Source organism: Polypterus senegalus, chromosome 18, assembly GCF_016835505.1.
Source record: "Polypterus senegalus isolate Bchr_013 chromosome 18, ASM1683550v1, whole genome shotgun sequence".
Lineage (NCBI taxonomy): Eukaryota > Metazoa > Chordata > Cladistia > Polypteriformes > Polypteridae > Polypterus > Polypterus senegalus.
Window position 1 is genome coordinate 8,625,785 of NC_053171.1, and position 26,549 is coordinate 8,652,333.

Genomic DNA, 26,549 nt, shown 5'->3' on the forward strand with positions numbered 1-26,549 from the left:
ATTTTGGCAGATGGCACTTGGGAGACTCTGAAAGGTGCTGTGGTCTGACGAGATCAAAATCGAGCTCTTTGGTCCTCAGCCTAAACGCCACGTCACGCTGCACGTTGTCAGAATCACACGAAACATGGCGGCGCTGGCAGAAGCGGCATGGTGTGCGGGTACTTCTCTGCATCAGGAACCAGGAAAGACTTTGTTAGGGGAAAAACGAATGCAGCAAAATACAAGGCGATCCTGGAGGAAAAGCTGAGGCCAGTCTGCAAGAAACGTGTGCCTCGGGGGGAGAAGATGTTCTCCAGTGAGACCACAACATCAAACCTGAGGCCAAAGCTACTCAGGAATGGCTTCAGAAGAGCAACAACGCGAGTGTCCTGCCGCTTTGGGGGGTCAGAGCGCACATCTCAGTCCAGTTGGCAATTCATGAAAAAAAAGGCTCACAATCAGCCACGACACCTGACAGGGCTGGAGCAATGGGGACAAAATGGCAGAGATGCCCGAGCGAGACGTGGGCACACATAGTCAAGCCTGTCGTGGCTGCCACCTACTAAAGAATTGACTTCAATACGTCGGCGACCAGACAGTCTGTGCCAGTTAAGTGGATTGTCGATACTTCATTAGCTGGCGCCCTATTTGGGGGGTGCTCCCACCTTGTGCCCCATGATTCAGCCCCCCTAAGCCCCTGCTCAGGATTCAGCAGGTTCAGAAACTGGCATAGTACGGGATGGCATATTTAGAATGATTTTAAACTGCTTTGCAGGAATCTGTTTTCATATTTGACACTGAAGGGTCTTCAAACAGGCCTGGATATCAGTGCCACTCTGGGGTCACTGGGTGGCGCTGATGCCATCTAGCGGGTTGGGGGAGTAAAAAAAGCCCCCAGTGACGTCATTCCTTTCCAGTGGGCTGTCCGTACATCCCTTCTCCTCCCCAGCCGGGATGCCTATCTGCTTGTTAGGAGCCTCCCGTCCGGGTAAGAAACCATCCCCTCTTCTAGCCGGGATGCTCGTCCAGCCCATGTGGCATCTGCATAAGTTATATAAATTGTGGCATTTCAGGCAGAACAACAGATATGAACAATTTATTAATAAATAGAAACTGAAAGGCAAACATTTAAAATGAGCAGAATGACAGATGCTACGAATACACAAATAAATCTAATAAAGTCCTACTCAGACTCCCCGGGACGAAAGGTGTCCTTTTAAATGGAAACAGTCTGAATGGCGGCATCACCTCTGATGTAAAGTCACATGGCGACGTGCTCTCGAGGCCAGCGCTGTCACTGCATTGAGGTGGCCAGCGGTCTCCGTGGCGTCCACCTGCCTTGCTAGCGTTTTAAAGCCACCTCAGTACGTCCAGAGCCCCAGTTAGCCCTCCGGTATGTGATGAAGCTCCATTCACAAGAGGGGTCATCGGAAAGGGATCGTCATCGAGCCACCCAATGCAAGGTGAATGATGGTGACAAACGTCTGGAAGGGCTTAAAGTTCATGTCATTAGACAAAATACCCCAAGTGTCAGCGTCTGAGTGGGCCCAACCATGAAAAAAAATAACATCGCAAAGTCGTGTGTGCGAGTGAGTGTACGTACGTGGGTGTGAGTGTGTGTGCGTGCGAGTGTGAGTGTGTGTGTATGTACATCTGTGTGTGCGTACGTGGGTGTGAGTGTGTGTGCGTATATGAGTGTGCACATGTGAGTGTGTGTGTATGTGTGTGTGTGTGAGTGTGTGTATGTACATCTGTGTGTGCGTACGTGAGTGTGCATGTCTGTGTGTGCGAGTGTGTGTGTTATTTGATTCCCCGACTCCCTTTCACTGCACACACAGCCTTCTACTGGTGCACTGCTGGATGATAACGGACGCTGCCTGAGTTTGCTGTGCTCGATGCTCAGGCCCGCCATTTGTTGGAAAGGAGTTTAACAAAATAATCGGAGCAAGCGGCTCGCCATTTTAAGGAAGTGTCCGTCTTCATATCCACGCCTTGGTTTTCCTGAAGCCCCTAATCCTGGTGCAAATCGCGGGTTGGTCAGCTGCCGTTCTCACCCACGCCATTCCCTGCCAATTATTTTCAGGGCACAATTCAATTCTCATTCGCGTTGTGACAATTAAGAGAAGCCGATCAACCTGTCAGGCTTGAGATAGAAGGCTTGTCCCAGAAGAACGGGGGATTAGTGGGGACCCCAGCCAAAATAGAGTCGGGGGTCCAGCGAAACATCACAATACTTGGCAACACAAAATGAAGATGACGCAGGTGTTTCAGTGTATGAACACGTGCTCCAAAGACTCGGCGATCTGTTTGACGCCCCTCCATAAGAGTGCAGCATTGAGAAAAGTCGCCCCAAGAGAGCCCACCCAAGTGTGTCACACTGGTGAATCTGAGGGGTGAGAACAGCAGCTCAACACGGCACCACAAGGCAGTCGTCATCTGTCCTGCCGTGCTCTGTGCCATCACTAATCGCCAAGGGGACCTGACCACCCGGGGGGGACACGTTGATCCAGCAGATAGGACAATAAAAAGGATTCGGGCTTTGGTGTCCTGAACACCACAAGTTCTACCCAAGCCAGACGTCCGCCGTCAACCCGGGAAAAGACAACGCGGGCGAGGGAGTGAAAATGTGGAGGATGCGGGCAGCCGCTCAGCGGGCAGGACGGCACACACACTCACTCACACACACTCACACTCCCTCCCTCGCCCGCCTTTCCACATTTCCATTTTCTTTAGTGATTATGCAAAGCAGCTCTGGGGGCAGCAGCCAAAACCCAGTCAGGATTTCAAATGCAGGCTTAAGGCAAACAGAAAGTCGCCAGTTCCTCAAACGTTACAGACAAGGGTGGGCTGTATGGGGGCACTGGGGGGGTGGGTGCAGGTTAAATATCCCAAGTCAGCAGCAGAGTGGTTAAACATTTATGATTCAGTTTGATCTCGGCCTGGAATGTCGTCCCAGTGTACCACTTCTAACAACTGTTTGCTGAGTTAAGGCTTCAGTGTTTACACAGCGCTAAACGCAGCGGCCTGGTCACCAGATGTGACCACTTCTCCAGACTCAACCTTTCAATCAGATCACTGTCCTGACGGCACCCGCTCCGACCTTCTTCCTCAGCACATCCACCAGCCGCTCTAACCTGCAAAGAACCAAAAGAGGAAAAAGTGAGAAAAGGGACAGCGCTGGACACCCCTGGCCTGTCACCATCCACCAAGGACGAGGCGTCTGCCATTGAAACGCTGGCTCAGGCTGACTTCTTAGCAAAGGCCAGGCATTGTGCAGGGTCACCTGGGTCGTGTCTGGTGGTGGGGGGACAATCCCAAGGACCCCACGGGAGAAAGTGACAGACACAGTGAGACACAGAGACAGGCGAGAAGGGAAACAGCAGCAACGTCCATGATGTTTACAAATATTCTCTTACTCTGCTGTGGCCGTCCTTCAATTCTAAAGTGATTCTCAGATGAATGGGAGATCATGAGGACATGAAAGACGTACAAATTCGAGTAACACGATGTCCGTCAGTCCACGCATGAGTAAAACAACAGACACGCAAGACGCACAAAAATTGACTAACGTGCCGCACATTCGTTAGCAAATAATCACAAAGTGTCTCCCAGTACACACATGAGTGGGACAGCCGGCGGAGAGGAAAGCGAGCGGGGAGGTCAAATGGCAGAACGGCTTACAAATCGAGAGAACCTAACGTCCTAACAACAACCAGGGGCACATAGGATACGACACACACACACACACACACACACTCCGCTCTCCTCTCAGTCGTCTCCATCTGAAGCGGCTATCCACGTCATGGAGACCTCCGGCACTCATGATGACCCCCAAGGCCGTAGTAGTCAGCAGTAAGTGAGGAGACAGACTGATAGGCAGAGAAATGTCAGGGCTACAGCAACAAGAAGAAGAGGACCAAATATAAAGAACGAGAATGATAATAAGCTTAGATATGCTAATAAGGGACAAATATGAATCATCTATATGTAGATTAACAAAGGGGATAGATAGATAGATAGATAGATAGATAGATAGATAGATGAAAGGCACTATATAATCGATAGATAGATAGATAAATAGATAGATAGATAGAGATAGATAGATAGATAGATAGATAGATAGATAGATAGAATAGATAGATAGATAGATTGAAGGCACTATATGATAGATAGATAGATAGATAGTGGACTATATAATAGATAAAATAATTGGATAGATAATAATAAGTATTCTTTACATTTATACGGTGCTTTTCTCACTACTAGCGGGACTGGGGAGTCACTTCAGCCACCACCAATGTGTACAGCCACCTGGATGATGTGACGACAGCCATTTTTGTGCCAGTACATGGACCTCACATGAACTGTTAGGCGATGAAGTGGTAAGAGAGAGATTATAGACAGGGGATGATTAGGGGTCCAGAATGACTAGGCCATGGTGGGCAATTTAAACCAGGACATCAAGATAAACGTTACACTTTAGGAAGGATGCCCAGGGATCTTTTATAACTGCAGAGAGTGAGGACCTCAGTTTCGTGTCTTATCCAAAGGATGGCACAATTTTTACAACACAGGGTCCTCTGTCACTGCACTGGGCATTGATATCCACACACAGCCCACAGGTTAGTGCCCCCTGCTGGTCTCGCCAAAACCTCTTCCTTCCATCCAAGAACTGGTCGGGTCTAAACATGCTTAGCTTCTGAAGCGTATTTAATATGGATGCTGGGTTGATGGATGGATGAATGGAAAGACAGTTAGGTAGGAATGGCAGTATATGAATGATAAATAGATAGATATGAAAGGCACTATATGATAGACAGACAGACAAACATCACTACTCATCAAATTGTTTTCCTATTTTCTATGTAGTGACTAAGAAAGTGTTCAACAAATCCAAACTCTTCTCCATTTTAGACCCTTCAAAGCAGCCTCCCCCCTTTGCCTTCATGACATGTTACATACTCTTGGACTTCTCTCAAAACGCTTGATGAAGTTCAAGGCCTCCTGCAACACTTTTCTAAGAGTTGATCATTTTATTTGTCCCCAGAGGGAAATACACAAACACACACACACACACAATAGTCTGAACACACACCTGAGTGACTATAAAGGAAGGAAATTAAAAAGAAAGAAGACTCCTGACTTGGCAGTGCCAGTCCCAGTGATTGGCCATACAGGTGTACAGTTTGTTGGTCTAAAGGAGCCCACCCAGTGTTGTCCTGACACTCTCCTGCTGTCGCAGTGGTGGGCTCCGTGTCGCTGATCACCAATGTCTGTTCTCCATACGTACCGTAGATGCAATGCAGTGACGATGAAGGTGGGTGTTTTGGACCCCACAAACAGAAGATTTTTGGTTTCTTTAAAAAACATGTGACATCAAGAAGGCGAGCGTTTCTCAGCTCACTTTAGCATCTCCAGTCACACTAAAATGACCAGAAGCACAAGACGTGGCTGTTCGCCTACAGTGGGTGTGTATGCATCGGCTGAGAATTGGTCCTTCATGCTAGACATTCATTTGCAGTTTGTATTTACACACGGAGAACGACTACAGTAATAAAAAAAATGTTTTGTTTGGACTGCCGATGAAGTGTAACTGTTATTGAGAGTAACGCACAAATACAAGGTGAGCAAAGTGGCTGAGAAAACGTACCAAGTAAGAGCCAATCAGAGAAGGGCCGCGTAAAAAGTGCAAATCACTTAGCATGCGATTACAGTCTGCGTTTTCAAAATTTTCCATTTTCAGCCATCTTTACTGCAATTATAGAGATATATGGCTCTGGAGAGCATCTGCCATGGTGACTGTTTTGGGGGTTACAAACACCAGGGCAGTGTGGATAAAACACAACAACGAAGGCTAATGTGGATGTAGCTCAAGGCTCGGACTCCTCTACCAGTTAGAATTTATCCACAGCATTTTAAGGAGGCCCGTATCTTGAGGTTGTTTTGTACGCCCCAAGTGGACAGCATTAATAAGTTCTTTACTGTTGGGGTGCTTAACCACTCATACTAAAATAATAAATTCTTCATTACAGTAGAACCCCAATTATTTGTGCCCCGACAGGTTCTGCACTATCTGTGGGGTACCTGTATTTGGAAGATGCCACTTTTCTTATAGACAAGACGTTCCAGGCACCTACCCAGATGGGCCGCCTCAAATTGTGACCCGGCGACACCTCAGCACCACACCAGTTCTGACCGCCAACAGGCCTGACGCCACTGGCTCTCCAAACGGTTTTGACTCTTCAGGGGGTGGGGCTCCAATCCCCTTTATAATTCGATCAGCCGGCCATAGAGCTACTCACGCAGCGAGCAGTAAGGAGTCCTGTCTGTCACCTCAGAGCTGCGTGAAGTTTATTTGACGGTGGCTGGAGCGCCAGTCCTGCCACCAACCCCCATGATTTCCCTGCAAGTTGGAGGACCACTGGCAGTTTAACGTCATACCCAGGACAGATGCAAAAGGACGACGGTCCGAGTCTTTAGAGTCCTACTATTTCATGTTTTGCTATAAGGATCTCCAGGCTTCCATGAGGTCCAATTATCTCTGGGCATAACGTGAGCTACCACAGCTATGCTGGCGACACACAACTGTATTTATCAATAGCGCCTGATGACCCCGACTCTCTTGATTCACTGACACAATGTCTTATTTGTATTTCTGAATAGGCAAGTTTTCTCAAACTGAATAAGGAGAAATCAGAAATCTTAGTGATAGATATAATGGGGGTATTAGAAATAAACTTGACCCATTAGGCATAAAAGTCAAGACAGACGTTAAGAATTTAGGGGTAATTATTGACTCAGACCTGAATTTCAAATCACATATTAATCAGATCACTAGGACAGCTTTTTTTCACTTAAGAAAAATCGTAAAACTTAAGAGAACTTAATCCACACTTTTGGTTTTAGTCGACTAGATTACTGTAACGCCCTCCTCTCAGGACCACCCAAAAAAAGACATCAACCGATTGCAGAGAGTGCAGAATGGAACTGCTAGAATCTTAACTAGGAAAAGAAAATCTGAGCACATCACCCCAGTCCGAGCGTCACTACACTGGTTACCCGTGCCATTTAGAATTGACTTTAAAATCCTGCTGATGGTTTACAAAGTCTTCAATAATCTGCTCCATCCGATATTTCAGAATGCCTCTCACCTTACACTCCAAAACGTAACCTTAGATCTTCAAATGAGGGTCTGCATAGAATTTCAAGAGCTAAATGTGAAAGAAGTGGTGAGGCGGGCGGCCTTCTGCTGTTATGAACCTAAAATCTGGAATACGAGTTTACCGATAGAAATTCACCAGGCTGATATGGTGGAGCACTTGAAGAAAACTGCTAAAAACTCATTACTTTAACATGGCTTTCTCAGAGCTTCATTTTAGTGCAACTCTGATATTCTGTACATACATTGAGTTATCGTTATTATTCATGGTGGCTCAAAGATCCACACTAACCCCTACTTTCTCTGCTGTTCTCTTTCTGGTTTTCTGTGGTGCCCATCTGCGTTACCAACACCTGATCAGGGCACCGTGATGTTCGTACATTGATAGATTGAAGGCCAGAGGTCCACATGACTGTCATCATCTAAGTCTTCCACGTGAAGCCTGAAAACCATGAGGACTGATTGAGATCATTGATGTTAGGTGGAATGGCCAGTGGGGGGCTGGGTGGTCTCGTGGCCTCAGAGCCCCTGCAGATTTTGTTTTTTTTTTGTCCTGGCCATCAGAACTTACTTTATTCTTTGTTAATTAGTATTGCCTAATTTTTATAGTTTTTTTCTTTCTTCATCATCTAAAGCACTTTGAGCGACGTCATTTGTATGAAAATGTACTATAGAAATAAATGTTGTCGTTGTTGTTGGTTGCGAGACATGGACGCTATCCAGTGACCTGAGACGAAGACTAGACTCCTCTGTCACTTTGGTTTGTGTCAGATGACGGCGTCCCGAATGAGGCACACGACCTGCATTGTGAGGTAACGTCAGTTACGGCACTACTGCCATGTGGCGTGATTACCCGAGGGTGATTCAGCTCACAGGACCCTCTTTATTGAGGACCAGGCCAAGAGGATGCCCACATAACATCTGACTGTGGCAGATAGAGGGTCATTTCCAGAGGGTGGGACTGGACGAGGAGGTTGCCAACCAGGATCCCGTTAACTGAATGGCCTTTTAATACTCTCAGGCTTAAGAGACCATTTCTTTCATTCAGGCAGCTATTAAGATACTGCGGGTATCTGAACACAAGCAAGACTTGCACACATTTTTAGGAGAGACGGCCAACACCTCACGGGTGTGCCAGTTCCTACAAAATGAAAAAGGCCGCCTTCGGTAGGCTCCGTGTCACAACAGCCGAAGTGAAGGTGGCCGCACTTGGTAAAACTGACAGGCATACGTCCGTCCAGCTCTCCATTTGGCTCTTCTCTCACCTGCTGGTTTGGCACATTTTTCCAGGATGCGTTTTTGTAAACTCAGATTAAGCTTCCCAGCTTCTGCAGTAGCCGACTGGGCACGGCCAGCGCTGACACAACAGGAGCGTTTACAGTTTGCTTACAACTCACCAGTTTGTGCATTACACCTCACCATATTGATTCATCAGTGACAAAATATACTCTCGGGCGCCTACTATATAACCTCAGCTTGTTGCTGAATGCTTCCAGGCAAATTCCGAGCGTTGGCACACGCCAGACAAACAAGGAGAAAAGGCTAATATTTGGTAAGGTCATCAGCTGTAAACAAATGGCGTTTGGAGCTCCTCTCCAGCTGACTCTGCTTTCTGCCGCTGGCCCAAACCTCTGGAAATGCTGGGCTGGAGTTGTGATAGTTTAACAACGGGGGGTTTACGGGAGACCACAAAGGAATTCTTGTTGCAGAAACTCGGTATTCCTCAGGGACTCCTCAGACTTCGGTACATCGGATTCATTCACGGAAAGAGCCTCAAGTGTTTGAGCTTATTGCTTTTGGACGTGTGGTGTTCAACATAGGGGTCCTTCAGCTACGACTCTAATTAGAGATGAGGGCCCATCAGTAAATATTAAACCCCCTTGGACGTTTTCACATTTCATTGACACACAATTTTTGAGTCCTGCTGGATTTCATTGGACGTTTTCTTTGCCACGGATCAACAGAATGAGATCTCTTAACGTCAAAGTGAAAACAGAGCCCTGCAAAGGGGTCTACATTACAAGTAAAAACAACAAGGAATAACTGAGGGCGTTAAGTATTCACACCCTTAAACCGCCCCCCGTGGGCACGTGTGTGACACTTCTAGCATCAGTCGGCCCTACCAGTGACATGACTTTGGGGTGTCATGTTAAAGCAGTGGTATCAAACTCCGGTCCTGGTGGGCCACCGTGGCTGCAGGTTTTCATTCTGACCCTTTTCTTAATTAGTGTCCTGTTTGTGCTGCTAATTAACTTCTTTTGAATTCATTTTAACTGACTTGCTCCTCAAGACTCGGACCCCTCAATTGTTTCTTTGTCCTTAATTAGCTGCAAAACAATCATCCATCCAGCCATTATCCCACCCGTTATATCCTAAATACAGGGTCAAGGGGGTCTGCTGAAGCCAATCCCAGCCATCACAAACCCCGGGCACGGTGCCAGCCCACAGGAGGGCACACACACACACACCAATTTCGGATCGCCAATGCACCTAACCTGCATGTCTTTGGACTGTGGGAGGAAACCCATGCAGACACGGAGAGAACATGCAAACTCCATGCTGGGAGGACCCGGGAAGTGAACTCCTTACTGTGTGGCAGCAACACTACCACTGCGCCACCGTGCCACCCTGCCAAACAATCATGAGATACAAAATGAGCCAAAACAGGACCAGCAAACTGTGTCCATCATACGATATCTGAAAATTAAAGAAAGATGAAGGTCTGGCGAGTGTTGATCTGCTCAGGTCCCCAGTGCTCTTAGAAAAGAGAAAATCAACAATTTCAGAAATGTCTGCTATTTCACAATGAGAGCAACAGGAAGCCACGGAATTAAAGAACGAGTTTAATTAACAACAAGACGCGGTGCCAAATTAAGCAATTGGTTGGAGTTTTGAGGCCCTGACTTAGTTGGTCTTCTGTTGGCTCCCTCACTTCACATTTCATTTCCGTTTGGGTGCCACTTGAGGAAAGAAATGAAACAACTCAGAGGAACGATAAAGAAATTCAAATCTTAAAAAACAAGTCCATTAAAATGAAAGGAAAATGAGTTAATTAGCAGCAAAAACTGGTCACTAATTAAGACACTTCGATCATCAGTCAGCCTTACCAGTGATGACTTTGGGGTGTCACGTTAAAGCAGTGGTCTCAAACTCCGGTCATGGTGGGCCGCAGTGGCTGCAGGTTTTCATTCTCACCATTTTTCTTACTTAGTGACCAGTTTTTGCTGCTAATTAACTCCTTTTCCTTTCATTTTAATGGACTTGTTTTTTTAAGGCTTATTCCACTTATCGTTCCTCTGAATTGCTTCATTTCTTTCCTTAAATGGCACTGAAAAAGAAATGAATCGTGACGTGAGTGAGCCAACAGAAGACCAACCGCATCCTGGGCGGGTAATGGTCCTGGCCGTCCACCACAGTCCTGTAACACAGGCTGATGTTTACTCGATGACCTCTTTTGTAAGTCACTTTGGACAAAAGCAAATCCAGTGGTACCTCGGTATACGTCCTTAATCCGTTCCAGATCCTTTGACCAAACAGGACGTACACCAAATGATTTTTTCCCATAAGAAATAAAGGGAAAATGATTAATCTGTTCCCATGAAAAAAAATCCTATTGTTATTGGTATATTATACATTGATGGGGTTGTATAAAATAATGTAAACACTGCTTAATACTAAAATACATAAATACAAAAGCAATTAGATGAAATAAATGAATATTTACCCTCAATTTACTTTTTAATAACGTCTTTGTTTTTCACAATCGTAGATGCCGTCGTTCTCGGCATACGGTATGCAGCAGCCATGTCCTAGGTACGCATGCCACCTTCGTAATTTTCAACAATCAATTCAAATTTACGCAAAAAAAAAAAAAACACAAAATCACGTGAAAATTCACAGAGAGTTATAGCGCGGGTGGTTCACTAGCGTACTGACACTCGTGGCTTTGTCTCGAGAGAGGTAAACAAGGGTAGCGCGCGGTGTTCTGGCACACGAGTCGTATTCCAAACAAAGGTCGTATACCAAGCAAAATGTTTCGCGTCCAATCAGGAGTCGGACTTATTCCAAAGCGGACGTATACCGAGGTACCACTGGAATTGTAAATGTAAAACATGCATTTTCCAGCAAGGCATCCACCCCAAACATAAAGCCACACAAGAATGGACTCCAAACAACAATGTGAATGTCCTGGAGTGGCCGAGTGGAAGCCCAGATCTCAGGCCAATGGAGAATTTGTGGCTGGTAACTCTCGATCACCATGGCACCTGACTCAGCTGGCACAGTTTTGCCAAGAAGAAGAAGACAGGGGAAAAATGTCCACAGTGATGCAGAGGGCCAACTTTGCAAATGTTCTTGAGTGGCCCAGCCTGTATGCGTGTGCTACAAAAATGGCAGTGTGTCTCCAAAGTTCAGGCCTGGCGGGCTTACCTAGCATCTTAGTGGCGTCCCGCAGACTTAACTGAGGGTCCTGTCCACTACGTACTTCAGGAGGTCACACCCTGACAGGCCTGTACTGGGACCGCAGTGCTGCTCCTTATCCACTTTACAGATGAAGCTTTGTCAGGTAGGACCTTGGCACGTTTGACTGGCTTCCTCTGTCTGGCTCACTTATTCCTGAAAGTTATTTGTTGAGACTCCTCAATCTGATCTCGAACAGATAGCGCCATAACAAAATTAAAATATTTCTATTGAAAAGCATTATAGCTTTGGCAAAAAATGGACAAACGTCATGCATGACTTGAACCAGGGATGAGTTGTACTATTTCAGATATTTATTTTGAGAGCGGCTGCTTGAACCCGCATGTGTGTTGTAGATTTCCCTCATCTACTCGGCCGACAGTCGCTCGGGTGCCCAATGCAAGCGAGTGAAACGGCGGGCAGAGCACAAGCGCACGTAAACCGCTCACACAACAGCGCCCCCTTCCTGCTGCTTTAAGTAAGTTAACTAATAAAGAACACAAAAAACAAACAAACAAACAAAAAAAAGTCACTTCTCTGGAAATAAAATGGAAACGGAAAGCAAATATGTAAGCAGATATGAGACTGAATTGACTGAACAATGTAATCCGCACGTTACGATTGTGAAGACGTGATGTTATCAACCCGCAGCTAAATGGCATCTGAAATAATTAACAACACGGGAAAGGCACAGCTGGGCAAACTGACTTAAACACAAGGTGGTGGTGGGGTTTAAAAATGGACAGTGGCATCGGGAAGTGGGGGGGCTTCAGCGGCTTAAGACCCTGATGGCCAGCCTCTGATCTTTTAGTCCCTGATGTACAAGAACGACTGCAGCCAACCCCAATGTACCATTCATATTCCCGCTACTCAATAACTCAGTTGTTACATTAGTCAGTTGTATATTACACTTACTTATTTACGTAATTTTAATCTGTTTTAACAAATATTAATAGCTGGACGGGGAAATCTGTTCCTTTATTTCTTTCATATGGTGACACAGACCCGGAAAGAAAGAGCAGAAGAGATGGACAGACAGCCCCCTGAAAAAGGGGGCAAAAGATGATGAAGAGGTGACCTGACTGAAGTGTTTAAAATGATGAAGGGAATTAGTGCAGTGGATCGAGTCGGTGTGATGGGGATGCTGATTCTATGCTAGCATTTATCATTTTGCATTTGTTGAAATTTTTCAATTAGCTCTCCAGGACGGTAGTGAGACCAGCTATGTAATATGGGCTGGTGACGGTGGCACAGGAGACAGAGCTGGAGGTGGCAGAGATAAAGATGTTAAGATTTGCATTGGGTGTGACGAGGATGGACAGGATTAGAAATGAGGACATTAGAGGGTCAGCTCAGGGTGGGAGACAAGGTCAGAGAGGTGAGATGGCGTTGGTTTGGACATGTGCAGAGGAGAGATGAGGGGTATACTGAGAGAAGGGCGCTAAGGATAGAGCTGCCAGGGAAGAGGAGAAGAGGAAGGCCTAAGAGAAGGTTTATGGATGTGGTGAGAGAGGACATGTAGGTGACGGGTGTAAATTGTGTTGGTTTGGACATGTGCAGAGGAGAGATGAGGGGTATAATGAGAGAAGGGTGCTAAGGATAGAGCTGCTGGGTAAGAGGAGAAGAGGAAGGCCTAAGAGAAGGTTTATGGATGTGGTGAGAGGGGACATGCAAGTGATGGGTGTGACAGAACAAGATGACGAGGACAGAAAGATATGGAAGAAGATGATCTGCTGTGGCGACCCCTAACGGGAGCAACCGAAAGAAGAAGAAGAAGATATTTTTCAATTAGCTAGCTTATTCGATACGACTTTCAAAAAATATCAAGTTTTAAGAAAGCTGAACAACAATTTTCACGTCGCCTGAATTGCAGTCTGCTGTGTGTGTGACAGCCCCCCATAAGCCTCTTGGTGGCCCGTTTTTTTTTAACTCCGTTGTAAAGTGCTGTTCAAAAGCTCGCAGTTAATGTTGTCTGCTAACACATGGAATCGTCTTCTATTATCGCTACTGCTTTAGATCAGGGGTTTGTCCATGGATGGGTTTCAGGGGGTCCGTGAAGTTCAAATACTGCATATTTATATTCACTGTACAGCCTGGTATAGAGCTATACAGGCGCTACATACCTTTGTGAATCGGGGTTTTCAGCAGTTGTTTCGATCAGAACGAAAACTCGTGAGCAGCCAAGCAAAACGACCCCTTTAATCGGCTAAATAAAAAGATTACAACATGCAGGCTTTAGAAGCAACTGACGAAGAGGTCCGAGTCGCCTCGAAAGCTTGCAAATTGTAATCTTTTTAGTTAGCCAATCAAAGGGGTCATTTTGCTTGAGTTCTCACTACATTTGTAATGGCCAACACGGTACAACCACCGAAAATGAAAAGTCGAAATGGATTGGATGTCTCAGATGATATGCGTGTCACCTTGTTGAAGACCACCCACAGTTTCATATTCTTATTCAAGGCAAACAAGAACAACCTTCTCATTGAAATAAAGTAGATAACGAGAGAGGAGATGTAGTAGCAGTAGTAGCTGTAACAGTAGTAGGAGATCTGACTGAATTTGCACAAGAGGTTTGTATTTCCTAATTCTAATGAGGGGCCGCTACTATTTGCATAACAAAGGAGTGGTTTTATTTTAGATTGTTTAATAATATGTGCGTTTTATACGTATAACACAATCAAATCTTGATAAATAATGGACATTCTATTCATTGGATGCCAAGTTGTGTTTATGTGAATATCCATCCATCCATTATCCAACCCGCTATATCCTAGCTACAGGGTCATGGGGGTCTGCTGGGGCCAATCCCAGCCAACACAGGGCACAAGGCAGGAAACAAACCCCGGGCAGGCTGCCAGCCCACCGCAGGTTTATGCAAATATTTCTGGGGAAGGGGGTCCATAGCTTTCATCAGATTCTTAAAGGGGTCTATGGCTCAGAGTCACTGCTTTAGAATACAACTTATTGTCACAAAACGATTAAATAAAGAAAAATGGACCACGTGACTCTTAGATGAAGTAAATGTAAAATGTGAAATTGCTCCAAGTTTCATGTCACCCAAGTCACCTGAATGTGATGCCATGTCCAACCTGTTAATAAGACGCTTGTTCACTTTCACAATGTGACAACTGCATTATCCTCTAGCCCTCAATGTATGTTTATAGTTTATTAGTCTTGAACTATTGGCCTCTTTTATACTAATTGTTTTCATAATGTATTGTTTTTAAGGTGATGCGTCTTTGTACCTGCATTTGCTTGTAGGAGGCCTATAAGCTCTTATTTAAGATACTGGCCGTGCCCACCTAGTAATGAAACAGGACAAACTTATAAATCAATAGACGTTGGCACTGTATCTAATCGCGTTCAGCTCTGACGAGAGATGGGGAGAAAAACACGTGGCCATGATATCTCTGGCGATCAGCAGCTACCCTCTAAAACACACAGAGCTCTGATCTTTCTCTCTCCAAAAACATCAAACGTTACTCCTTAACAATCTGTAGATGATAATGTCTGCTGAACAAACGGGTATCGCTAGCTAAGTGGAGCCAACACGTGGCGAGAGGCAGAGCGACTCGAACACAGGCTGGCAAATGAATGAGAAAGGCCCCGCCCCCCTGCTCTCGGCCCTCAGCCATTCTCTTGGATTTGCATAAATACGTCGGTACCGCAAGCGAACTCTGGTACTAAGCACGATGACAGAAGTCGCAAAATCAGCCGGAACGTTCAGGCAAATTATAGAAAACAACCAGATCTAAATCTAAATCTAAGTAGTTCTCTCGTGAAAAGCGGACAGATACAAACGGGTCTAAAAAACTATAAGAAATTTTGCAATTGGACCACGCAATTTTTAAAATCGTTTATTAGGGAGCACCTATGGGCCAAGGGTAACCTACATTCCAAATTTCAAGTCCCAAGTCCTCATGGTTCAGGAGATTGCGTGAGTCAGTTGTGTTTGGCTTATATATATATATATATATATATATATATATATATATATAGAGAGAGAGAGAGAGAGAGAGAGATAGATTACTGTTCTTGCACTTGGTGCATTAAATAAAGAAAATAAAAGTACTAATCGCACTCCTCCTCCCAGTTTGGCTAATCACAAGTCAATTCATTTTTTTGTGTCATTTCGTGTGACCACTCAGTGTCACCCGGACACATGGAGGGACAAGGGAGCAATGCAGAGGGTAAAAGAAAGTCCATGAAAATCCACAAAAAGTGGAGAAACCCCCCCCCTGCCCCAAACGGGGGGCATTTACCTTCAGCCACAGCAAGGCTGTTCATACAAAAAGCGAGCGAGAGTGAGAGAGAAAGAGAGGACAAGTGAGTGAGCAAGCAAGAGAGAGAGAGAGAGAGCACCGCGAAGTAAATGGCAAAGTCTGGAGGTGCCCATCTGCAGCTTGTGAAATGATGAAAAGGGCTTTGTGTTTTTCACGGCCAAGTTTGAATCTGTCACTCATTAGACATTCTGCTCAGATCCCATCAATGAAGCGGCTCTCTTGCACCAATGTGTTAAATTCCCTTCTCCTCATGGTTTCCTTTGCCAGCTTTACTACAGAAAGGCTGCTTGGTTTCGCTCAAATTCTTTTCACAGCTGTGCTAGAAAGCAGCGTCAGAGCTTCTTCCCAAAACCCATATGCGTCTCTCGCCATGCGCCTGTCTGAGGGTCACCTCGCATTCTGGTGAGATTATTCCTTTTGCATTTCTGCTCTCGGCGTCCAACTTTTATTCAGTTCTGGGAAAGAGCGGAGTGCGGCTCGAGGAGACGGCAAATGGCTGAAAGGCGGCACAGAATGTGGAGGGTGAGAATGGCAGCGAGATGCCAGGCAAAAGGCCATGCCTGGACTGAGCCACGCAGAGGAAGCCAGTGCCCTACCTCATGTGTCGGCATCGGTAAAGTGGACAAGGAGCAGCACGGAAGACCCAGTAAAGGTCTCTCGGGTGGGACCTTCTTCTAAGGCTTTCTGAAGTAGGTAGTGGACAAGACACTGAATTAAGTCAACGGGGCACCACTAAGATGCTAGGTAAGCCCACCAGGCCTGAACTTTGGTGACACATCCATGTTTGTAGCACTCCCATATGGGCTGGGCAACAAAGTTGTCCCTAAGCCTCTCCTGTGTTGTCTTTGCTTTGTGTCCTGTTGGAAGATGCCTGGGCCCAGAACGTATTAAGCACAGTGCGAGTGCCGCCAGCAGGGGTGTGGGGGCCAATCGGGCTTGGGCACAGCATGGAACAAACAGGCCTAGTGGGAGTTCACCCTAGGAATAAAAATCTGCACTATCACACTGACAGACGTCTCCAGACCCTTTCCTCGGTACCTACTGTAGTTGAAGCAGCCATTCCAGCCTGCAGTCTTCTTGGGTCTGAAGTGGCAAGCTTCACACTCCTGAATCTGGGGATTTTCTGTCATTCTCCTCTGCAGATCCTCTCAAGCTCCGTCAGGTTGGATGGAGACCATCAGTGGAAAGCCATTTTCAGGTTTCTCCAGAGAATGGGTCCAAGTCCAAGCTCAGGCTGAGCCACTGAAGGACATTCCCAGAGTTCTCCCTGAGCCCCTCCTGTGTTGTCTTTTCCTTTGTCCTGTTGGAAGAAGAAGAACCTTCCAGCACAGTCTGACGTCCAGAGTGCTATGAGCAGCTGTTCATTATGGATATCTTCTGTACTTTGCTCCATTCAGCTTTCCATCCACCCTGACTCGTCTCACAATCCCAGATGCTGCTACCACCATGCTTCACTGTCGAGATGGTACTGAGCAAGTGGTTTCCTCCAGACATGATGCCAATCTTTGCTCCATCAGACCAGGAGAATCTCGTTTTCTCATAGTCAGTGTCCTTCAGGTGCCAGTGGGCTTTCATGCGTCATCTGGCAACTCTGTCGTAAAAGCCCAGATCTTGTTGAAATGGTTGTTGCCCTTCCAGAAGGTTCCTCCGTTCTCCACACAGGTTCTAGAGTGACCACTGGGGTTCTGCTTTTCTTCCTCACCAAGGCCCTTCTCCACCAAGTGCTCAGGCAGTGGTGACTGTTCCAAATCTTCTTACCGAGGCCACTATGTTCTTAAGAACCCCAAATGTTGCACCCATTTTATTTTTTGTAGTCTTCCCCAGGCCTGTGCCTCTAAGATTTGCAGAAATTTCCATCAACCTCATGGGTTGGTTATTTTTGCCCAACTCTGTGTCCCCCTATAGACAGGTGTGTGTCTTTCCCAATCACCATGGACTCCAAACGAGGTGTAGAAACATCTCAATGATGGCCAGCAGAATGGCATCCACCTGGGCCAAAAGCAAAGGGTCAATGTGCCAATGTGATCTTTCAGTTTTGATTTGCAAAAATGTCTACAATCCTGTTAGTGCTGCTTTATCATTCTGAGATAAGGAGCGCTGCTTGATGACATAAAAAAATTAATCTAACGATTTTTAGCACAAGGCAGCAAACTTAACAAAATGTGAACAAAGTGAAGGGGGCTGGCACTCACTGAAGGCACTTGCACCCACCAGATTCATCCAGATTATATTTTTGTCCACATTGCTGTCACTCTGTTCGACTGATTTAAATGATCTGAAATAACGCGGGGAAGCCTTGTGAACGTACAGTACGTGTCTGCAGCACCTTCATCTCCCCCAGCAGTTATGGCGCCTGACCTCAGATTCTAGTTGGCACAGCAGAGTGACAGCTCACCACATTAATCATTTGGATGGCTCACTCTCTCCGATGCCAGCAATCCTCTCAAAATCAGACACTTCTTGTTGTCCCAAAGCCCTGAATGTAAAATGAAGTGTCGCGGAGCCCCCTCGGTCCTTACGGCAATGGAGCTGCTTCTGATCCTTCGGCCTGTCACAGCATTTTGTCTTCTTGGTCTGTGCGAGTCGTGGCTCTTCCCTACCTACAGAGCACCACCCGATTCATTTGGAAAGTGTGCTTCCGCTTGACGCGGGCTACAAAAGGCACTATATAATACTGACATATAGTCCATCAGTCATCGTTGTCAACATTCATCTTTTTGGTGTTTCTGTTGACTCTCTGCCTTGCTGTGACCTGCTTTTTTAGCTTGTACTCTGTAGATGCCAACCCTGCCAGAAGAGGGGATGGTTCCTTACCCGCACGGGAGGCTCCTAACAGGTAAATAGGCATCCCAGGCTGGGATAAGAGAAGGGGATCAGACCCGGAAAGATAGACCAGAAGGGATGGACGGACAGCCCACTGAAAAGGTGGGCAAAAGAAAATTAAGAGTTGACCTGATTGAAGTGTTTACAATGATGAAGGGAATTAGCGCAGTGGATCGAGACGGTGACTTTAAAATGAGTTCATCGAGAACACGGGGCCACAGTTGGAAACTTAAGGGGAAATTTCGCACAAACATGAGGAAGTTTTTCTTCACACAGAGAGCAATAGATACTGTGGTAGACTGTAAGACTTTACAGACTTTTAAAACTCGACTTGATGTGTTTATGGAAGAAATAAGTGGTGTCACACACACGTGCGATTAGAAGTGAGCCGAGTTGACCAAGCGGAGGTAACTACCCGCCAGGTCAGGGGGTGGCAGGGTGCTCTAAACCTATTTCTGTTATCTCTGCAGACCAAATACAGGAAAACCTGCCTGATTTAACGTCACTTCCAGTGCTGGTACCCAGACTGACGTCACTTCCTTTTCCAGTGTCTAGACATTGACGTTACTTCCTGTTCCGGTGCCCAGACTGACGTCACTTCATGTTTTGGAGTCTAGACTTTGACGTCACTTCTTGTTCCGGCGTCCAGACTGACGTCAATTCATGTTCTGGTGTCTAGACTTTGATGTCACTTCCTGTTTTGGCACCCAGACTGATGTCGTTTCATGTTCTGGTGCCCAGACTGACGTCACTTCTTTTTCCGGTGTCGAGACTTTGATGTCACTTCTTTTTCCGGTGTCTAGACTTTGATGTTACTGCCTGTTCTGGTGCCCAGATTGACACCACTTCCGGTGCCCAGACTGATGTCACTTCCTGTTCCGGTGCCCAGACTGATGTCACTTCCTGTTCCGGTGCACAGACTGGCATCACTTAAGGTTCTGGCGTCTGGACTTTGACGCTACTTCCGGCGCTCAGACTGACATCACTTCCTGTTCGGGTGCACAGACTGACACCACTTCCTGTTCCGGCACCCAGACTGACGTCACATCCTGTTCTGCTGTCTAGACGACATCACTTCCGGTTCACGACGTATAAAACCGTCATCTTCCCAAACCAGTTCAGTTCAGTTCAATCCTGGAACTCAACCTGACAACAACTTGTTTTCTTTAAACCTTTTTTGCAGCCTGGGAGAACATACGGGTGGCTGCCCCAAACCTTTCTAGCGTGTTGAGGCTCATTCTTTTACAGTGGACAGGACTGGCAAGCTTTGTTGGGCTGAATGACCTAATCTCGTCTAGATTGTTCTAATGTCACTGGAGACTTTTTATTCCCCCCCAACACCCATAAGCATGCTGGATGGCAGCAGCCCTGGATATCGCCGCCCAGTAGGAAGCCAGAAGGGAAGCCCTGCTGGGGGGTCACTGGGTGGCACAAGAGGGCGCTGCTGCCATCTAGCGTGGTGGGGGAGTAAAAAAAAGACCCCAGCAATGTAATTCCTTTCCGGTGGGTGGGCTGTCCGTTCATCCCTTCTGATCCCGGGCCGGGATGCCTTTCTTACTGTTAGGAGCCTCCTGTCTGGGTAAGGAACCATCCCCTCTTCTGGCCGGGATGCCCGTCCAGCCCAGGTGCCGCAGGGAGATAAGCTCCCTGTTATAATGGACTTTCACATGACCCGGAAGTGCTTTGCTCGGGCAGCGGTCCTGGCACCCAGAAGTACTCTTGGGTCCTTAATAAAAGACATACAGCAACAGTCAAATGGAGGAGGGCAGTGCGGTGCTGAAAGGAATTGTGGGGAGACATTTTGGAGGAATGAACCATCCGTTATTTGAACCCGGGACTCTGTGTGTGCGTTCGTTGTTGGGGGTTTGGGGCTCGCTGAGGCCCTGGTTTACTTGACAACTCACATCACTGGCCATTTATTTTAGCGGGACAAACAGACAACTTCTCTCTGACTGATGGACTATGTGACTAAGACGGACTTGGCTCTCGCTCAGCAGCCCCTCCACCTTCTATTTTGGACCCCCCCACGTACAATCGCAGCTCGCGCAGTACGTGGCTCTGTTGCTGACACGACCGCATCGGAAACGGAAGAGCGCGATCAAACGGGCACGGAGCCGTCCTTTCTGCTGCGACTGTCGGCCTTGTCAGTAAACAGAACAAACGTGTTTAAAGCGAGTCACTGAAGAAGTCGCATAAGACGCACCTCTCTGTGACCTTTGGTTTGCTCCATGGCAGAATAAAAACCTTTGAAGCCAAAGGAAATTATTCTAAAGGATCCTTTTTTTTTTAAGGACAAAACAAAAAATCCCCCTTTATTCTGAACCTGGGGAAGGCTACCCTGTGACTTCCCAGAGACCTTCACTGGCTGCCCCGTCAGCTAATTCATCCTGCAAACAGATCAACCAGCTGAGGCGGTTCAAAAGTCTGTTTGCTTTTAGCTAAGAACCCCTGTGTGACCCTTTCTGCAGTCGGCAGATACATCTGGGAGAACTGCCCAGACAGCACGGAATCATCAGCATGGAGACGCTCGCACAATTGACATTTTCTCTTCTTTTTAATTGCACAATGCTGCCGAGAGCTTTCGTCTTTCTCCATTTAATCCAAAGCGGCCGAGTTCAATCACATTACAACAGCACTGGTTACATAAGTTAGCATGACGAGGGGCTTTTCCTGAAAATGTGCCCACGGTGCACGTCATTTGTCATACACCGCCAACTGGATAATATCGAGCGAGCTTTATTTAATTCAAAATATAATGGCGTCCACTGTTGGCGGGGCCGTCACTGAGGCCAGTTTAAAAGGAAGATTAATAAATACACCTGTTATATAAAATCGATTCCCACCAACACTATCGGGTTTTAAATCTGTTACAAGTATTGTGTGTTACAGAGTTAAAGTCAACGTGAAGATCCAACTCTACAGATTTACCTAAATGAGCTAAAACAGAAGTATAATAATAATACCTTTTATATACGTAGTGCCTTTCCCAAAAGTTCACAGTAATTCTGGGGCATACACAACACAGGACACAAATAATATCCACAAAAAACACTAAAGATAAATACTGGATATGCAAAGCATTGAAACAGAATAAGCGATAACAAACTACTAAGAGATTCAGAAGTTGTAGAGGGAGAAGAGCAGCTTGGATTAAATAGGCTGAAATCAAACAAATCACCAGGACCAGATAAGATTTATCTTCGAGTTCTTATAGAGGTCATTGAAACCCTTCTTTAATAATTTTAGGAAGTCACTGCGCACTGGGAAAATTCTGAAGGACTGCAAATTTACGTAAAAATGGTAACCGGGCCGATCCAGGCAACTATAGGCCAGTATGCTTAGAATGCATCCCAGGAAAATTAATGGAAGGAATTATTAAGGACTAGCTGTCCCCCTCGGCTCCGCCCGCGTAGTAGCGAAACAGGACAAACTTTAACAATCAATAAACAAACAGGTATCACTAGCTACGTGGAGGCAAGGAACACTCCAAATCGTGGCCCGAGGTAGAGCGATTCAAACGGAGGCTGGCGTGTGAGTGAGGAGGGCCGCACCGGGCTCCCCACTCCTGACGTCACGCTTCCCCTCCCTCCCCTCGCCCCGCACCCACTCTCTCAGATTTGTGTAAATAAATTGGTACCGCAAGCGAACTCTGATTCTTTGCGTGATGGGAGAAGTCACAAAATCATCCGGAATGTTCAAGTAAATTATAGAAAAAAACCCAAACAAAATACCATTAAGTAGCTCTCTCGTTCGCTAGCTGATCGGAGGTAAGGTAGTCTCCGAGGCTGGTACATGAGTGAGTAAGGCCCCACTCGGCTCCCCACTCCTGACGTCACGCTTCCCACTCCCCTCGGCCCGCAGCCTCTCTCTTGGATTACCGTGAATAAATCGCTCCTGCAAGTGAACTATGATGTTTAGAGTGATGAGAGAAGTCGCAAAATCAACTGGAAAATCCGTTAAGTAGTTCTCTTGTGAAAAACGGATAGACATACATGCAGACAGACAGACACTGGACTTCATACTGTATATAGAGAGATAAGATTGAGAAACAAATGTCAAGAGCAGGAGTTTTACTGAACAGTTGGCATGGGTTCAGGAGAGGGAAGTCATGTTTTACCAACAAGAAAAATATGAACACATAACTCCAGTTCTTGAATCCTTAAACTGGCACCCGGTTAAGTTTAGGGAAGATTTCAAAATCCTCCTTTTAACATATAAAGCATTAAATGGCCGAGGTCCGGCTTACTTGTCTGAACTTATCATGACTTACAAACCTGAGCGCACATTAAGATCTCAAGATGCTAGTCTGCTTTTGATTCCAAGGATTAATAAAATAACAGTGGGAGGTTGAGCTTTTAGTTACAGGGGGCCCCTAAACTGTGGAGTGGTCTGCCTGCTACTATAAGAGATCCTCCTTCGGTCTCAGCTTTCAAATCCCAGCTGAAGACTCACTACTTCAGTTTAGCACACCCTGACTAGAGCTGCTGATTAACTGTGCAGACTGTCATTAGCACTAAAACAGAAGTCAGTCAGTCATCTTCCAACCTGCTATATCCTAACACAGGGTCATGAGGGTCTGCTGGATCCAATCCCAGCCAACACAGGACGCAAGGCAGGAACAAATCCTGGTCAGGGCATCAGCCCACCGTAGGGCGCACGGGCACACACACACACACACACCAAGCACACACTTGGGACAATTTTGGATCGCCAATGCACCTAACCTGCATGTCTTTGGACTGTGGGAGGAAAGCCACGCAGACACGGGGAGAACATGCAAACTCCACGCAGGGAGGACCCGGGAAGTGAACCTGAGTCTCCTTACTGCAAGGCAGCAGCACTACCACTGTGCCGCCCACTAAAATATAAGGAATTTGATAATTAGAACTTGTTACTAAACCCTCACCTATACTCAAATGTGGCACTTGGTGCAACTGCCCACCTGCCAAGTTGTTTTGCCTGCCTCAGGTAAAGTCATCTCTGATGGAGGATCCTTTCGTTAGATTGGCTGGCCCAGCAGTGACTCAGCAGTGGAATGGCCAATAGGGGGATGCGGCTGGATGGCCGAGGTCTCCAGGACTCTGAACAAATCCAAATTGGATTACGGGATATCATCTGCTGTTGAACTCGGCTCTGTACTTGTAATATTTCTATTTTACTACAGTATTATACTGTATTGAGGATTACTTTTATTCTGTTCTGTGTATTGTGTTGTATTTACCCCCCATTTTTTTTGATGCCCTCTGCACGCCTAACCTATCTGTAAAGGGATCTCACTTTGAACTGCCTCTATCAAGGATACTTCCATTTTTTTTTCTAGTCTTCTTAGAGAGTCAAGGCTCTTTGTCAAAAGGCAGCGCCTGTTAAAGTCCATTGTGGCCCACCTTGTGTGATTTTGGGCTCTACAAAAATAAATTGTATTGTATTGTATTGTAGATGCTGCGGTGGGCTGGCGCCCCACCCATGGTTTGTTTCCTGCCTTGCGCCCTGTGTTGGTTGGGACTGGCTCCAGCAGACCCCCGTGACCCTGTAGTTAGGATATAGCGGGTTGGATAATGGATGGATGGATGGATGTATTGTATAAGTCCAAGATCTATTAATTAACAGTACTGCCAGAAATCTTCCAAGGCTATGGCCACACTCCTACATTTATGCTTACAAACCCAGATATTTAGTCTCCATTTTTGCCTTTCGTCCTCATTACCCCAGCGTTTTTTAATTCTCAAAAAGGGAGTCTTTTGAAGATGGTCTGCAGAGCAGTATACTTCTGTAAATGCTGGCTCAACACTGAGGTGAGGATGGGTGAAAGCGGAGAATTTTGAAAACGCAGCCCGTCACTGTGCCCCGATTGGTTCGTGCTTATTGGCCCTTTCGGAGTCTTTTCTTCACGCAAAGGAGAATAGAAACATGGAATAAACTAGCTGGTGGCCAGTAAGACTTTAGGGACTTTCAGCTCTCGATCTGACGTTACTTTGGACAGTCTTGGTGAATAGGAGGCATTAGCTTATAGGGCTGAATGGCCTGTTCTCGTCGTCACCATTTTTCTAATGGCTGAACGATATTATGATATAGAAAGCCGAATGTGTGGCAGACAGATACACACAGCTGAAGTTCTCTCCGCCAGAGTTTTACATCGAGTGCTCATTTGCACAGGAGAAGGCCATATGCTATTTCTCATCTAGTAAAATGTTACCCTTTGTTGCACCTGCTCTTGATTAGGGAGAGACATTTTAGGACTTGGCACAGGTATACAGCGATGCTCCACACGCGGGCAATTTCTTTAGTGACTGCACCTGCAGTTTACTCCACCATAGGAAGCACGACGTATAAGAGAGAGTGACAGCCGGACCGAAGGCTTTGCTCGTACCTACAGTATGTGCTTGTGAAAAGTGGTCCATGGCCTGGAGCGGGTTTTCAGTCAATAAGCGGGGTGTGCGGGTGTGTGCCAGCCCGCTTCGCTCTGTGGTTGAGTGGGGTGCTTGGCTGATCGTGCCACATACATGTATGGAGACTGGCAGATCATTCGGGTGCCTCAATTGTGCCTCAGAGGGAGTGGCATGTCGCACCTTCACCCAATTACCCAGGAGCGCTAAAAGCAGCCTGCATGGAACAAAGAAGACGAAAACGAGTCTGGAAAGAGAGGAAGAAAACGATGGAAAAGGAGCAATAAACAGGTTGAAAGAAAGGAATGGCAGAGGAGGCAGGAGGGGTACAAACCAAAGTGCAATAGGATGGAGGCAGGCACAGACTGGTGGGAGAAGCCCACAAAGGGAAGTGTGGGACGGATGCTGAACATTTACGGGGAGCGGCAGAGGAAGACAAATGGAGCGAAGTGGGGAGCCCTGCTTGGGTGAACGTAAGCAGCAGGGGACCCAAGCCTCTTTTAGAGGGGTGGCCATGCCAGTCGGCGGGACGTCTCCTCGGGCTGATGGGTCCACAAAGGGTAAAGCGGGGAGACGTCTGTTTTAAAATAAAAGGTTAGGGTTAGGCTTAGGCTTTTGCATTTATTAAAGAAATTTTACCTGCCGTGGGGTTTTTTTAACTTCATTTTATCCAAACATCTTCACTGGGGATATTTTAACCTCCTGGGATTTGCTCCGGTTTTGTGGAGTATTTTCTTAGTAGGATTTTACTCCATACTATTGAACACTTTGTTTTGGGTTATTTTTAATGAAGGCATTACTCCCTTTCTGCATGTGTGTGTCCTCATCTGCCCGGCTCATCTCAGTCATGACAATTGATGGTTGCGGGTTCAAGAGGTAGTCAAAGGAAGCATGGAGCCCACCCGCACCATCACAGTGCTCTCCTCCCTTGGACCACGTCAGCCATCTTGAACATCCAGCTAAAAAGCTAGAACAGGAACAGAACCACAGAGCAGGAATGTATGTGGCCGACCGATGCCCAGGCTTTTGCTCAATGAAACCCACAACAGCCCCACCACCCTTCACACCCACCCACACACTCCAAACACAGCCAACAACTTACTTCTGGATCTTTTCATTGGCATCCTTGTGTGCGGTGGCGGTTTCTTGGAGCTGGGCCTCCAGTTTTGTTCGGTCAGAAAGTGCCAGCTGTAGTTGGGCGACAAGCTGATCCTTCTGCAGATTGGCAAGCGTCATGATGCCATCTCGTGAGCGCAGGGCTTCTTCATAGGAGCTAAGAGTGCAGTTCATATGCTCCTTCATGGTGGCCTCTTGTGACAAGGACTGGTGCAAACTATGGAAAGTAAGAGTGACAAGTGACAAATAAAACCAAAGGAAAAACAAACCAACACACATGCAGAACCACTAAGCGCCCAGCTCATTGCCAGCCATTAGGTTCCTAATAAGGGCCTTGAGAAGAAGCTC

The 26,549-nt window shown here is 46.5% G+C and overlaps 1 protein-coding gene across 2 annotated transcripts in view; it reads right to left on the reverse strand.

The window, feature by feature from the left end:
• Positions 1 to 2,188: 2,188 nt before the first annotated feature.
• Positions 2,189 to 26,549, reverse strand: part of mipol1 (mirror-image polydactyly 1) — a 300,186-nt gene continuing 275,825 nt past the window's right edge. For both annotated transcript variants that reach the window (XM_039741608.1, XM_039741609.1), the window contains 2 exons: positions 26,188 to 26,418; positions 2,189 to 3,113 (listed from right to left, as the gene is read on the reverse strand). In XM_039741608.1, the coding sequence (XP_039597542.1) occupies positions 3,047 to 3,113; positions 26,188 to 26,418 (298 nt within the window). In that variant the 3' untranslated portion in view covers positions 2,189 to 3,046. The remainder of the gene's footprint in view (positions 3,114 to 26,187; positions 26,419 to 26,549) is intronic.